Source organism: Mirounga leonina, unplaced genomic scaffold (assembly GCF_011800145.1).
Source record: "Mirounga leonina isolate KUSES-001 unplaced genomic scaffold, KU_Mleo_1.0 Mir_199, whole genome shotgun sequence".
In the NCBI taxonomy this organism is placed as follows: Eukaryota; Metazoa; Chordata; class Mammalia; order Carnivora; family Phocidae; genus Mirounga; species Mirounga leonina.
Window position 1 is genome coordinate 9,213,056 of NW_023270498.1, and position 14,859 is coordinate 9,227,914.

A 14,859-nucleotide genomic window follows, 5' to 3' on the forward strand; every position below is an offset into this window, starting at 1 on the left:
AAAGAAAGAAAGAAAGAAAGAAAGAAAGAAAGAAAGAAAGAAAGAAAAAACACTTTTGGCCTTACAGCTGCCCCCAAAAAGTCCCTGATGATACTTTGAGAACCAGTTACTGGCTTAAGGGATCAAATTTGTCTTAAATTAGAGCTGTAGAGCATATATGGCTTACAGTTGGAAGAAACCATCTTATGTATCAACAGAGAATAGGGGTAAAGCCAATCTCCCCTCTATACCCCTGGGCTAGCCTGTTTCCTCCCCAACAAGCCAACAACCTGGACCCTGATGTATGGACAAAGTGTAGGACAATCTCAAAAGGGAACTGCTGTGTAAGAAGAGGAGAATTTGGTAGTCTGCCTACTGGGGCTTCCCCTTGTACTACCCAAAGGAAAGGTCTTCATCATGGAGGCTTGGGCAGCTCTGGCAAACATAGATAGGACTGGAGGACCCACTCAGTGGCTTAGGAACACAGAAAAATCTAGAAGCTTGCCATATGACACACACGTGAAGAATAAACAAAAAGATATTTAATAAATCAAAACACAAGCAAACAAACCAAACCTTAGGCCTTCACATGTACTCAAGAGATGCTCCTTCACCTGACCCCTCTCCCGACATTCACGCTACCTGGAAGATCCTGTCATGCAGCCCCGCTCACTTTCTCAAGAAAACCTATCTCCTACAAGAGGAAGCCTCACTCCCTGGACCCTCTCAGAGTGCCCAGCCTTGAGTGGTGTCCTAGTTTCAGCCAGGTGAACACAGATGTTCCCCTCTCCCAGTTAGTTTCCTTTGTCAAGAATTGCCTATTGTCCTCACCACTCGTAGGTATTTGTTTTTGACATTAATCCTTGTACTGTCCCCCCTTACTTACATAGATGAGTAGGGAAGGGCACCCTAAGAATCTGGTTTGGCCTTAAGTGAATAAAAAGTTGTAATTTCAAGGCCCTGGCCCAAGTCTTTATGCTACTAAAGAGTGGCCACCGGAGGATGACGGTCCTGCAGCTTGAAAGGGCAGCAGAACGGATCCCCGCATCTTCTGTATTAAAGAGCCTCCAGGAAACAGGAGGGTGAAGAAAGATCTTCCGCTCCTCTGCAAAACAGTGTAAGTGAAATTTCCACTAACAGCAGACCTGCAGATCAGACAGTATTTAGGAAAAGAAGGCAACTCCTTAAATCGGTTTTACATTTTTTTAGTCTTTGAAAATATTGGTTGTCCTCCGTGTAAGTTTGTGTTCTTGCCAACAGTTGTCCACAGGTACCCACCACATTTTAAGAATGAGAAAAACGATCTTCACTTCACAGCTAATGGGTTTGAGGAGACAGCAAAGGTCACCAGACTCACCATAGCAAAGCCAGCCCTGGCTGTTTCTGCCCCACCTGCCTGTGGTGTCCTAGTCTAAATAACTCAGGCTTTGGTGAATATCTGCTGTGGGGTATTTTGTCTAGTGAAGTCCCTGAGGTGGGAGAGGGGTGGTTCCTAAGGCAGCTGAACATCAGTAGTTAGGGGATTAAATTTCCTCCAGGTGGAAGCATGAAAATTGGGAGCAGTAAGAAAATTTCCTTTACTGAGGGTTGGACCCCAGGACAAGGAAATGAAGCAGAAAGTGGAGCAGGCCCTCAAGGGATGCAGCTACATAGGCACGCTGTTATACAGTTGTTTCCTTGAACTCTGAGGATAGTTATGCTGAGTAATCCCTTTAAAATGAGGTTCCCCTACACTGTAATCGCTGGTGGCCATCCCATCATAGGGGGTGTTTCACATGAACAGTTGGGGGAGACAACAGTATGCAGTGGGGAGCCAGGCCAGAGGCAGGAGGATTGATCCCTTCCTGTTTGATACCGTTTTCCTCTATCATGTCACTTTTTATTATACTCAAGCATCTTGCTTGGTTCCAGAATAAAAAAAGAAAAAAAAATCTCTTCCTACGCTGTAATCCTTACCTTTCTCACCCATAACTGTAGGAACCCGAAGGGCAGAAATTACCTTTTTTAATGTCTATTCGTCATCACCTAGCATCATCTGGCATTCAATCAATATTTAATTGGGGGTGGGGGGCATAAGATATTTTCCTCAAGGAGAAATCATTACATCTATTTGGTCCCAAATAATTAAAGTGACAACAAGAACAAAGAGAGCCAACAAAGACTGTTGTTAATCATACTGTGATTACATAAATGGCACGATTTATTTGTGTCCTTTTACTATGCATGTTATGTTCCCGAGCAATTAAGAAAGAGGAATCTTTCAGGCCAATTAAATATTTAGATGATTAACATTACCTCCTGTTACCAAAGACATGTTTATTCAAACACAGGGACTGAAATAAAACGTGAAAAGGGAAAAAAAAAAAAATGGCCTGTGGCTCCTCCTCCAGACACCCCCTCCCAACTGTGATGAATAGGAGGGACTGTTTCCCCCCCTGCCCCTGGGAGACACTATCCTTGCAGTGTTTTAGGCTGTTTTGAAATGCTTTTCTCTAGAAGAATTTTTTTTTTTCCTTGATACCGAAGAGCTGCTGTTGCTCGCGTGGCTGGCGCACCGGAGGCAGAGGACATCGGCGGAACCTGTCGGCTGGTGAAAATGCAGACTGATGATGGCGCGTCTAGGGACGCGCTTTCCCTGGTCTGCACACCGCACACACCTTGAATGACAGCGACTTATTCTCGACAGGCTTTTCCTGCGGGAAGCGCCACGCGCGGTCCTTCGGCTTGCTCTGGAAAATCTGGAGAGGGTCTCGGACGCAGAAGAGGAGCCGGGCGCGGCGAGCCCGGGAGCGACTCCAGAGCCCGGGGACGCCGGCCCTGCCGTGCGCGTCGCCGCGGACCGGCTGTGCAGGCCGCGGGCCCCTGTCCCCGCGGGGCCGCAGCCTGAGAGCGGGCGGCGGCGGCGAAGGGGCGATGCGGCCAGGCGTGTGCGGACTCTGAGCTGCCTAGCGCAGCGGAGGCTCCGGCCTGCGCGCTCCCGGCCGGGCAGCTTCACCCGAGCCCGCGCCACCGGGGATCGGCGGCCCAGTCGGCGTCCGGGCGGGGTGGGGGCACCACGTGCAGCACAACAGCTGCCGCCAGATGTGCCGGCGCCCCGCTGCGAGGCCGGCCCCCCGGAGAGGCTCCTGCCCGCGCCGAAGCCCCGCTCGTCCTTGCCGCTGGCAGCCTTCGTGAAGGAAGCCGGCGACCCCCGGCCGCGCAGGGTCGCGGAGAGAGGCGGCGGCGGGAGCACGCCCGGGCTCCCAGAGCGTTGCTCGAATCGAAGCGCCTCGCCGGGAGGTTTGTCCCCGCCCGCTCGCCGTGCCGCGCGGCGCCAGCGGCAGGGGAGAGCGCGCGGCTGAGATGGGCGAGACCATGTCAAAGAGACTGAAGTTCCATCTGGGCGGGGAAGCAGAGATGGAGGAGCGGGCGTTCACCAACCCCTTCCCGGACTACGAGGCCGCTGCCTCCGCGGTGTTCGCCGCCGGGGCGGCCGAGGAGACGGGCTGTACTCGCCCCCCACCCACCACCGACGAGCTTGGCCTCCCTTTTCACAACAACGGAAAGGTGAGTCGGCGGTCGGCGCTGGCCGAGCCTTGGGCCGCGCCAGGTGGGGGGGGGGGTGGCGATGGTAGCGTCCACCCGTCCCGCCCCGCCCCGCCCCCAAGGCGCGCTGACGTCACCTCTCCGCGCCGGGCGCCGCGCGAGTCCCAACCTGGGAGCGCGAGGGAATCGGGGAAGAACGGCGACTGGGCGCGCTTTCTGTTAGCAAGTTGCCCTGCTTCCGGGAGGAAGGGTTATGGATTTGTTTTGTTGACAGCTTGCCTTTTGATAGGCGCCTCCTGGCCTCTCATGCCTTTGAAATACAGTGATGAAGCCTCTGTTTCTTGGCACGTGGAAGTGAATGTCAGGGCTGTGGTGGCGGTTGACATGCAGATTTATTTTCTTTTCTTTTTTTTTTTAAAGATTTTATTTATTTATTTGAGAGAGAGAGAATGAGAGAGAGAGCACGAGAGGAAAGAGAGTCAGAGGGAGAAGCAGGCTTCCCGCCGAGCAGGGAGCCCGATGCGGGACTCGATCCAGGGACTCCAGGATCATGACCTGAGCCGAAGGCAGTCGCTCAACCGACTGAGCCACCCAGGCGCCCAATGAAACTTTATTTATTTATTATTTTTTTATAAAGATTTTATTTATTTATTTGAGAGACTGAGAATGAAAGAGAGTACATGAGAGGGAGGAGGGTCAGAGGGAGAAGCAGACTCCCTGCCGAGCAGGGAGCCCGATGCGGGACTCGATCCAGGGACTCCAGGATCATGACCTGAGCCGAAGGCAGTCGCTCAACCAACTGAGCCACCCAGGCGCCCGCAGATTTATTTTCTATCGGGGGCCCTCGCACGCGCTCCAGCCTCTGGAGCTGCAAGCGTACCCCCTGACAGTCTGTTCCTCGTCTCCCTGAGACCGGTTTTATCGTCAGGCCTGGCCCCTGGTCCCCTGCCCTTGGGATTTACGGCAGAGGAACAACAACAAAAAAGCGTTGTTCATAAACAGTAGTGTCATTTGGATTGGTCTTGTCTGCGTGCCCAGGACTTTGAAACGGGGTATTTGAACAAACGTTCATTTCGTAGGGGAGAAGTGGGAATAAGGGAAGACGTGAACATCAGCGTAACTGTTCACGTTTGGTGAAAGCAGACGTTTACCAGTTAGGTTATTGTTTTTTTCACCGACCTAAGTGTTCCAAGTCCCAGTTCCCCTCCCTGGTTCCCCATGTATTTTGCATTTTTACTGTAAGTCACAAGTAGCGTAAGAGTAAAGAGAGGAGGTTTCTTAAATCTGGAGGGAAAAAAATACTAAGGAACCAGCAACGTTTCAAAGAAAAAGTTGTAAGAAAAAAATGATAATCCTCATCAGTTCATTCAGTCCCGTGTTGTTAATTCTTGTTCTGCTCGAGTCCAGTTTTTTCATTGGTTCTGGAAATTCTTATCTAATTCGGTTTTATGATCTTAAAGTTAGGTGAAATCTGTATTCTAGACTACTTGCCAGAGTTTTTACCATTGTGTATCTCTCTGAAGATGAAGCACACTTGCAAAAGCATAAGAGTAAAACAATGACTGTAAATGACAAAAGACTTAAAAAATGGCCATAGTTAAAGATGTGATGAGAGTTCATTTGATAAGGAAATGTAGTTATTTCTGTGGTGTGAAACAGTTTAAGATAATTGGTCATATTGGAACATATATCCATACACATACACCTGTTGAGGAGGAAGATCTTCCTTTGCCCTGTGGTCCTTCTAGCTGGACTTAGAATCAAACCCACGTAAGAGATTAACAGGAGAAAATAAAATTTAACAGGTGTACTTGCAGGGAATCCATACAGACAGGAGATTCCAAAGATAATGAGGCAACAGGAAGCTTTTAAGAGCTAAGGAGAGGTGGGGGGGGGGGGGCTGAGGACACAAAGGGGGAGAAAGACCATTAGCAAGGAAGTGAAAGGGGATGTTTGGAAAAACAAAGTTGCCATATTATGCAGATGAGTTCCTTAGGTAAAGGGGAGTCTTTTTTACTAGCTTTCTTCCCGTTACAGGCTCTCCTTTACAATGTAAATTTAGGCAGTTGTGGGGGAGGCAGAGAGCTTTTCCTGCATCTGCTGGGTTTTGATTACTTTAAAAAAAAAGATTTAATTTTAGAGCATGGGTGGGGTGTGGCGACAGAGGGATAAGGAGACGCAGATTCCCTGCTGAGCAGGAAGCCCAATGCGGGGTTCCATCCCAGGGCCACCCAGTGGGTGATCTGAGCCACCCAGCCACCCCTGGGTTTTGATTACTTTTAACTCAAAATAATGTTTATGCCAAAGGGGCCCATCTTGGGGTTGCCTCCTCTTGGGCCCTAATACCCTAAGAAAGTTTATCATCACTTATTTGTCAGTGCTTCCCATGTAATTTAACATGCCAAATAAACATATTTCGCTCTACATCTATTTTTTACAATGTAAGAGACAAATCCTTTGAGATTTTCCAGGGACCCTCAGAGAAATCTAGGTTGTTATAATGGCAAAGACACCATTTAGAATTCGATTTTGGAAAGTTGTCAAAATGTCAAAAATTTTGAGCACTTGACTAAATAGGATCATAGATCATTATGAAATAGTAGTGATTCACATAACCAAAGTGGAAACATGAGATTTTAAAGGCAAATCCAAAAGGTTACATAGTTGAGAACAAAATTTAACTCAGAAATATTGAAGACTCCCTTCTCCTAAGTGATTAAAATCTTGATACAGACGACACTTAAGCACAGAAAATTACTTTGATAAGACACAGAATCTTTGCTTTCTGGGCAGACTACTTAAAAAGTAAAGACAAACCTTTCACAGCCTCTCTATAGACCAATATTTCAAGAAAAGTTTGTCCTTTTAACAGGGAGAAAACCGGATTCTAATTTTGCATGTGTACTTTTGATATTTAGACTCATTCTTTAAACACTTAAATTCATTCCGGTCTTAGCCTGCTTGCTCACACAGAAAATTCCTTTCCCAGGACTCCTTTTCTACAACCTTCCCATCCATTCAGGTTTTACCTCTTTCTTACCCTGGAACAACCAGTCATTTTACTGTAGGACACAGTTACACTTTTTTTCTTTAACAAAAAACATGTTCTTCGTATCTCTCCTTATCCAAAAAAATTGTGCTTTTTCTTAACCTACTTTTAATACAGTTGTTTCCTTTTAGTCTTGTTATTTCTATTAGTTTAAATGACATGTATTGTTTAGAATTCTTCACCCTTAGGGACCTTAATTTCTAGTGAAAACTAAGAAGTAAACAATTACGGATTATCTGTTCCACAAGGATTCTGTGAATTGGCTATTTTATGAATACATTTCACAATTTCTAGAAGTATATTCTTCCTCATAGTAGCTTTTTCAATGTGGTAAACCTGTTTACCAATGGACCCAAATATCTTTAGTTCCTTGGTAATAAGAAGCCCAAAGTAGATAAACCTGTGCCCAGTAATCATGTCTCAGAATTCCAGCACTTTGGATATATCATCCTAGTCTCCTAGACTGTAGATTTCTGCTGAGAAATCCCATCGGAGGTTTCTTTGTAGGTTATATATACTCTTTTCTCTTGCTATCTCTAGGTTTCTCTCTTTGTGTTGTGTTAGAAGGTAGGAGAAGGACAGTAAAGTATCCCCTGATGTGGGAAACAGAGACAGAAAAAAAGAAAAGAAATTATTAAATTTCCTTATTACTCACAGCCCACGGACAAGTCCTTGAAACAGGCAGTGACATTCCTCTAGGGACTCAACTGCCTCAATGTCAACACCTTGCTAAGGGCAAAAGGCCCACTTAGCCCGACCCCCCGTAAGTCTGCTTTAACATATAAAAATTCCTTCAGAAATTTTTCTTTATCTCTAAATCCCGCAAGATATGTGTTGGCAATCATCCCCCAAGCATATGGCCCACTGATATACATCTGAAGGGTCTCAGGACTAAGGTTTTATTAAACGGTAATAAATGACCTTTTCCCAACAATAGCTAAGTCCCTTCAAGGTCCTGAAAACCTTGTTTTCAAAATTCCTTAGAGACTTACGCTATCCATAAACCTCCTCCCAACTTGTAGGTGTATAATCACCACCCCTCACAACCTCTTTGCAGCTCTTTCTGCCCATGGGTCCTGTCCCCGTGCTTTAATAAAATCACCTTTTTACACCGAAGACGTCTCAAGAATTCTTTCTTGGCCATCGGCTTCGAACCCTGACGTCTTTCCTACATCATCCCCCAAATGGAGAAGGGACTTTGAGACTGGGAAACAAAGCAGGCGACTTCATACAGTTTACAGAGTTTTATTCAGGGGAACTTACTGATGGGGGATCAGGTGGAGAATGATCCAGACATTAGTCCAGAGATTTTATAGAGGGAGGGGATGCACAGAAGGCCATTGTAGTGAGATCAGAGGGTTTGCATGCATTTCAAAGGGCTTGCCTGTATCTAATTGGCAGTTAATCTTTAATTACATCTTATGGCACCACCTGTGCATCAGGAAGGGGTGAGACTATGTTATCTCTAACAGATTCATGGGAGGCCAAAGCAAGCCTCCCCCCATCCTGGCCTTGATGGGCATTTCTAAGGTATGTATGTTAATCGTCCAGGGGCCCAGAACATGTAGCTTCAAGAGAGGTCATCAAGTGAACATGAAGAACAAGATGGAGGGCCAAAGATGGAGTCAGGGTTGTCAGCACTCCTACAGTTTGATTTTTGATTGTTTTATTATAATGTGTCTTAGACAGGGACATTTCAGATTAAAATAATGGGGTGATCTATTTATTATGTCCAGATCTTTTCCCGGGTTTGGGAAGTTCTCTGCTATCATTCTTTAAATAAGGTTTTGCCCCCTTCTGTTTGTGGAACTGGTGCAGATATTGTTGTTTTGTTTTGAAGGTGTCCTATAGATCACATAGGCTTTCTTCACTCTTTTTAATGTTTTTTTCCTTTTTTGTCTTCAGACTGGGTTGTTTCGAAGTTCCTATCTTCTCACTGATTTTATCTTCTATTTGGTCTACTCTGCTTTTGATTCTCTTTGCTGTGTTTTCTATTTCATTAAATTCTTCAGCTCTAGAATTTATTTTTGATTCTTTTCTATGATTTCCATCTCTTTGTTAAATTTCTCATTTTGGTCATGTGTTCTTTTTCTGATTTCATTACATTTTCTTTCTGTATTTTCTTTTTTTTGTTTTTAATTTTTATTTTTTTAAGATTTTTATTTATTCATCTGACAGCGAGAGAGGGAACACAAGCAGAGGGAGTGGGAGAGGGAGAAGCAGGCTTCCCGTGGAGCAGGGAGCCCAGTGCAGGGCTAGATCCCAGGACCCTGGGATCATGACCTGAGCCTAAGGCAGATGCAGCTCATTGAGTTTCCTTAAGACAGCTATTTTGAATTCTTTATTGGATAAATCATACATTTTCATGTCTTTGGGTTTGGTTAGTGGAAGATTATTGTGATATTTCGGGTATGTCATGTTTCCTTGATTTTTCATTAACATGTGTCTGACTCCAGAACACATCTTCAGGAACTGTATCCCTTTCATGCGCTCTGCTCTGGGAATCTTATATGCTACTGCCCCAATTTTCCTCTTCTCCCCAGTCATAGAGCCCTCCCAGTAATGCTCTGAATGCCATGAAAGAAGAATGAGTCTCTTCAGCAGAGTCCTGCACAGATTTGAAAACTGGGCATTCACTCAAGGGCTCTCCCTTTTCCCTATGGGAGAAAACATGGGCCATCTATTTAGCCCTATGCCGTTCCACCTTTGGGAAGCGGTAATGCTGATAAAGACAAGCTCTTTCCCAATTTAATGCTTACAAACTCATTTTTTTTTCCTCTAATGGACTGTTGGAACTTTTCCTCTCAAAATCTGGACTTCTCCAAAGATTTTCTGATCCGAAAGTGATTGCTCAACTCGGGGTTCTGCATGCACTCTCAGATCACAGCTTGGGGGGCGGGGGCGACAACTAGTTCCCAGTCTCCTGTAGGTTCCACAGCCAGTACCAAAATCTCTGCTTATTACCTGATAGACTGCTGGGCGAGACCTCCCATGGTCCCTTGGTGTAAGGAGCTGGGTTCCACAACTCACACAAAAGCACTTCTGTTTGTGGATGGATGCCTAATTTTTATTGTTAAAGGGAGGACAAAAACAAGGGATGCCTAAATCCTAATGCTGCAGTGATGCTGATATCACCCTGGTTTAGGTCTTTGATCTTTATCTGTTAATTTTTTCCTGAATGTACACAAGAGGTTTCTGGATCAGAGATTTACTATTTATCAGACAGACTATAACCAGTGAGTGGTTCCATGTGTCTCAGGTCTTCCCTGTGGGGCAACACAATGAAAGGTGTGTCAAATGTCCTCCATATGCAACGTCTGTGTATTGTAGGCAAATAATGAAGAAACGTAACTTTTACAAATGGAAAAGAGGCAACTGTCTTCCCTTCTCCTTCTGGGAGAGTTTCATTAGAAATATCATACTCTTAAGTCTTTGGAATGTAAATCGATTTCTCTATGAAAAAGATAAGCCTGTTACTCTTCAGTTATACAATTCAGAAGTGTCTCCCTGTTTTATTTTTAATTTTTTAAAAGATTTTATTTATTTATTTGATAGAGCACAAGCAGGGGGAGTGGCAGGCAGAAGCAGAGGGAGAAGCAGGCTCCCCGCGGAGCAGGGGGAGCCTGATGCGGGGCTCGATCCCAGGACCCCCAGGTCATGACCTAAGCCGAAGGCAGTCACTTAACCGACTGAGCCACCCAGTAAACACATACCTCCAGGGTTAAGTAAACCTCTCTGGACTTAATACAATGTATACAATTGTAACTTAATTCCTAAGGTTTGCTTTTAGTCTAGAATCCCAAATTTCAGGAAAATGTGCTTGAAAGCCCTAAACTGTGTGGTAACACAAAAACATTTTCTCTGTAGTCTCATAGAGGGACATTTTTATAACAAGTCAGTCTGTCAGTAAGACGCACAGTCATAAATTTGTGTCTAATAACAGAACTACAAAATACATGAAAGCAAAAAATAATAAAGGGTTAAATAGAAAATTCCACAATCATAGTCATGGATTTTAATATATCTCAGCAGTTTCTCTGGCAGCTAGATCTTTCAGAAATCATCAAAGACATAAAAATCTGAACACTGTTGGGGCGCCTGGGTGGCTCAGTCAATAAGCGTCTGTCTTCGGCTCAGGTCATGATCCCAGGGTCCTGGGATCGAGCCCCACATCAGGCTCCCTGCTCGGTGGGAAGCCTGCTTCTCCCTCCTGCTCCCCCTGCTTGTGTTCCCTCTCTCGCTGTCTTTTTCTCTGTTAAATAAGTAAATAAAATCTTTAAAAAAAAAATTTGAATACTGTCAACTACTTATTTAAGAAGCTGCTAAATTTCTCTGGAGAAAGGCTACTGGTGAATAAGAATACTTGTTTCTATAGCTCTTAGCAGCCTTGGGACTTAATATTTTTAAATTTTTTTATTATTTGTTAATATGATAAGGCAAACTATGGTACTTATATTTATTTGCATTTCATTAATTGCTAAGTAATTTAACATTTTTCATATGTTTGTCATTTCATATTTTTCTTTTTGTAAGGTACCTTGATAATTTTAGGTCTATTTCTATATTGTGGTCTTTTTTTACTTATAATGTTTTATATTGCAGATGTTTCCCCCTTGTCATTAATTTTTAAGCCATCTTTCTTACATTCTTTAACTTACGGAAGTTAACATGTTTGTGTAGTCAAATCTATCTTTTTTTTTTAATTTTTATTTCCTTTGGTTTCTACAACTTATTTTTTGTAATCCTACCAATGCCTATAGTCCATATAGGGCATTACCTCATTTAAAAACTTACCTTATAAAATCAAGGTAGACACCAATGAAGCATCGAAAAGGGCCAGGTAATATAATCTCTACCTCTTACGTTCTGAGGTTATTTAAGTATTTATTATAATATTGCTCTATTCTTACACAATATAAATTTCTGTATTCTTTTGGTTCTCAGATCATTCATAATTTCACAAGGCGAATCCAGACCAAAATCAAAGATCTTCTACAGCAAATGGAGGAGGGGCTGAAGACAGCTGACCCACATGATTGCTCTGCTTATACTGGTTGGACAGGTGAGAATGTGGGATACAAGTAATTGGTATGTTCTATTTTGGATTTATAATTATAAGACTTGAATTAAAATTTTTCTTTTGAAAATAGTAAAGTTTTGGAGTGGGGGTGGGGTGGGAGGGATGGGGTGACTGGGTGATAGACACTGGGGAGGGTATGTGCTCTGGTAAGCGCTGTGAATTGTGCAAGACTGTTGAATCTCAGATCTGTACCTCTGAAACAAATAATGCAATATATGTTAAGAAAAAAAAAAAGAAGAAGAAGGTAGTGGGAGGGGAAGAATGAAGCGGGGGAAATCGGAGGGGTAGACGAACCATGAGAGACGATGGACTCTGAAAAACAAACTGAGGGTTCTAGAGGGGAGGGGGGTGGGAGGATGGGTTAGCCTCGCGGTGGGTATTGAGGAGGGCACATTCTGCATGGAGCACTGGGTGTTATGCACAAACAATGAATCATGGAACACTTCATCTAAAACTAATGATGTAATGTATGGGGATTAACATAAGAATAAAAAAAAAAGAAAATAGTAAAGTTTTATACCCTTTAAGTGATATCTTGAACTTCTTCAGTGATGAGTGCTTTGGAGTTTTATTTCTAAGAAATATTTTCTGCTTGAAGTTTGATATGTAGTATGTCATATTTTTATAGCATTATGTATTTGACCTAATATATGGGTATCTATGAAAATGCATAATAAGAGAAAACTTGCCTTAGGGTCAGTTTTTTGTTTGCCTTTATTACTTTGATCTTTGGGACAAGTTGTAGTATGTGATTTCTCCATTATGCATAAACTGTTTAACCTATTGCTTGTACTCATTTGACTCATTTGTACACATAAAGATTTTGTTTTTGAATTTAGTGATAATAATTGAATAAGCAACCTGTAATACACATTACATCAAAAAACTTAATTTCAAAATTATCTTGTCTTAACTATTCTTTACATTCTTACTATTTTACCATATAGCCCAAACATTGTAATAATAATTTAGGGAGTATAAAAGAAATAAAAGACCTTCTTCTGAGAGATTAGACTGCATTATGGTTACTGCTAATAACAATTTATGTATCAATGTACAGCCCTTGTTAAGTTTTTATAGTGTAGTCAATGAACAGCATAGACATAAGTATTCATGTTAGAATTACTGAGAACTGATACCTGCTTTTGCAGTGCACAGCCAAACATAATGGCCCTGATCTTTTTTTGTGTTCATTTTTATATTTATTTCTGTGATGCTTTATTTGTATTTGCCTATTATGAATACAACATTTACATAATGACATTAAAATTAAATTTTTCAAAACTATTAAACTCAGAAAGACATGGAGCTAGTTCAACTTACTGAGCCAAAGAAATTTACCTTAAATGTAAATTTAGATAATTTTAGCTAACTTGAAATAAAATGCAAGAAGGATTTTTAAGAAATATTTATTTTAGAGAGAGAGTGCCTGCGAGTGGGGGGAGGGGCGGGGGGAGAGAGAGAGAGAATCTCAAGCAGACTCCCTGCTGAGTGCAGAGCCTGATACAAGGCTCAATCTCACAACCCTGAGATCATGACCTGAGCTGAAACCAAGAGTCAGATGCTCAGCTGACTGAGCCACCCAGGAGACCCAAGATAATTTTAGCTAACTTGAAGTAAAAAGCAAAGAAGGATATTTTTACTTCTATTTATTTATTTATTTTAAGATTTTATTTATTTGAGAGAGAGAAAACGAGCATGAGGTGGGGGGAGGGGCAGAGGGAGGAGGAGAAGCAGACAGCCCACTGAGCAGGGATCCCAGTACAGGACTGGAACCTAATGCAGGACTCAATCCCAGACCCAGAGATCATGACCTGAGCTGAAGGCAGATGCTCAACCTGACTGAACCACCCAGGCACCCCAAGAAGGATATTTTTAAAGGAAAAATAACATAGTTATTATTAGCACAGATTTCCCCTAAAAAGTCTTTTACTTAAAACATTTCTTGTTGAAATGGGGGTTTGAAGTCCATGATTATTAGGTTCTAAATAAGCTATGCATCAGAAACAGAGGGCTTTATAATAACATATTATCAGCCTCCATCCCAGAATGATTACATGAGGATCTCTGGCAGAGGAGTCCAAGAATCACTATTTCTTAAAAATCCCCATTTGTTGTCATCTTTTGGAATCAGTGATTGAGCCATCATGGAGGTATTTGGTGTGAATGGTTAAAAATAATATTTAGGGCCATTCAGAACAGACAGGCCCAGATTGAAGTGGTACCTTCTGCCTCTGCCCTGATTATCAAAGCCCTCAAGGAACCACCAAGAGACAGAAAGAAGCAGAAAAACATTAAGCACAGTGGAAATATCACTTTTGATGAGATTGTCAATATTGCCCGACAGATGCGACACCGATCTTTAGCCAGAGAACTCTCTGGAACCATTAAAGAAATCCTGGGGACTGCCCAGTCTGTGGGCTGCAATGTTGACGGCTGCCACCCTCATGACATCATAGATGACATCAACAGTGGTGCGGTGGAATGCCCAGCTAGTTAACTACAAAGGAAAATGTTTCAATAAAGGATCATTTGACAACCAAAAAAATAATAATAATAATATTTAGGGCTTTGGGATTCAGGTAGCACTATGGAATCTACTTAAACCCATACCTCCTATCTTTTCTCCTAAAACTGTACAATATAAGAAGAATGAATGAAGCACCCACAACTTATTATTTTTTTTAGCAAAATTGTGAGATAGAGAATACACCGAATAATAATGTATGAAAAACACATAGAATCCAGAATAACTGTAGAAAGTGACACTGGTGTCCAGGTGAGGAAGCCAAATGACCCATTGGTGGCAAAATGTATTCTGCACTTCCCCCTCTCCCAAATCAATAAATAATTATTCTCAGAAGGATGACACACACCCTCTGGGGGAATTTTTGAGGGCATATCTGAACACAAAGTGGGCAAGGAAGAGAGGCAGAGAAAAATGGTATGGAGAACATACAGGGAACAGAGGTTATAGAATTTTTTTAAACAGCATTATTCTAAAAAAGGAGATTATTTTATGAGGCAGGAACTTCATCCCTGGTGGCACTGGCTAGTAGTGTAGTCAAAAAGGAAACGTCAGTGGGTCAGTGGTAGGAACTCTTGTGAAACAAATAAGGATATGAGAATCAAAGGAAATCTGGTCACCACGAGTCACCATATACAAATAAACTGTCACTTAGTAAGAAGAGGATGCCCTTGAGATTAAAAAAACAGGGAAAGCTAT

General features: G+C 42.9%; 1 protein-coding gene across 2 annotated transcripts in view; it reads left to right on the plus strand.

Annotated features, from left to right (window-relative positions):
• The first annotated feature begins 3,268 nt into the window (after positions 1-3,268).
• The window catches only part of LANCL2 (LanC like 2), a 51,680-nt gene continuing 40,089 nt past the window's right edge, over positions 3,269-14,859 (plus strand). The window contains exons 1-2 of one of the 2 annotated variants that reach the window (XM_035026494.1): positions 3,269-3,525; positions 11,498-11,615. In XM_035026494.1, the coding sequence (XP_034882385.1) occupies positions 3,322-3,525; positions 11,498-11,615 (322 nt within the window). In that variant the 5' untranslated portion in view covers positions 3,269-3,321. Of the gene's footprint in view, positions 3,526-11,303; positions 11,394-11,497; positions 11,616-14,859 lie in introns of those variants that run through there. The other variant, XM_035026495.1, reaches the window with a different exon arrangement.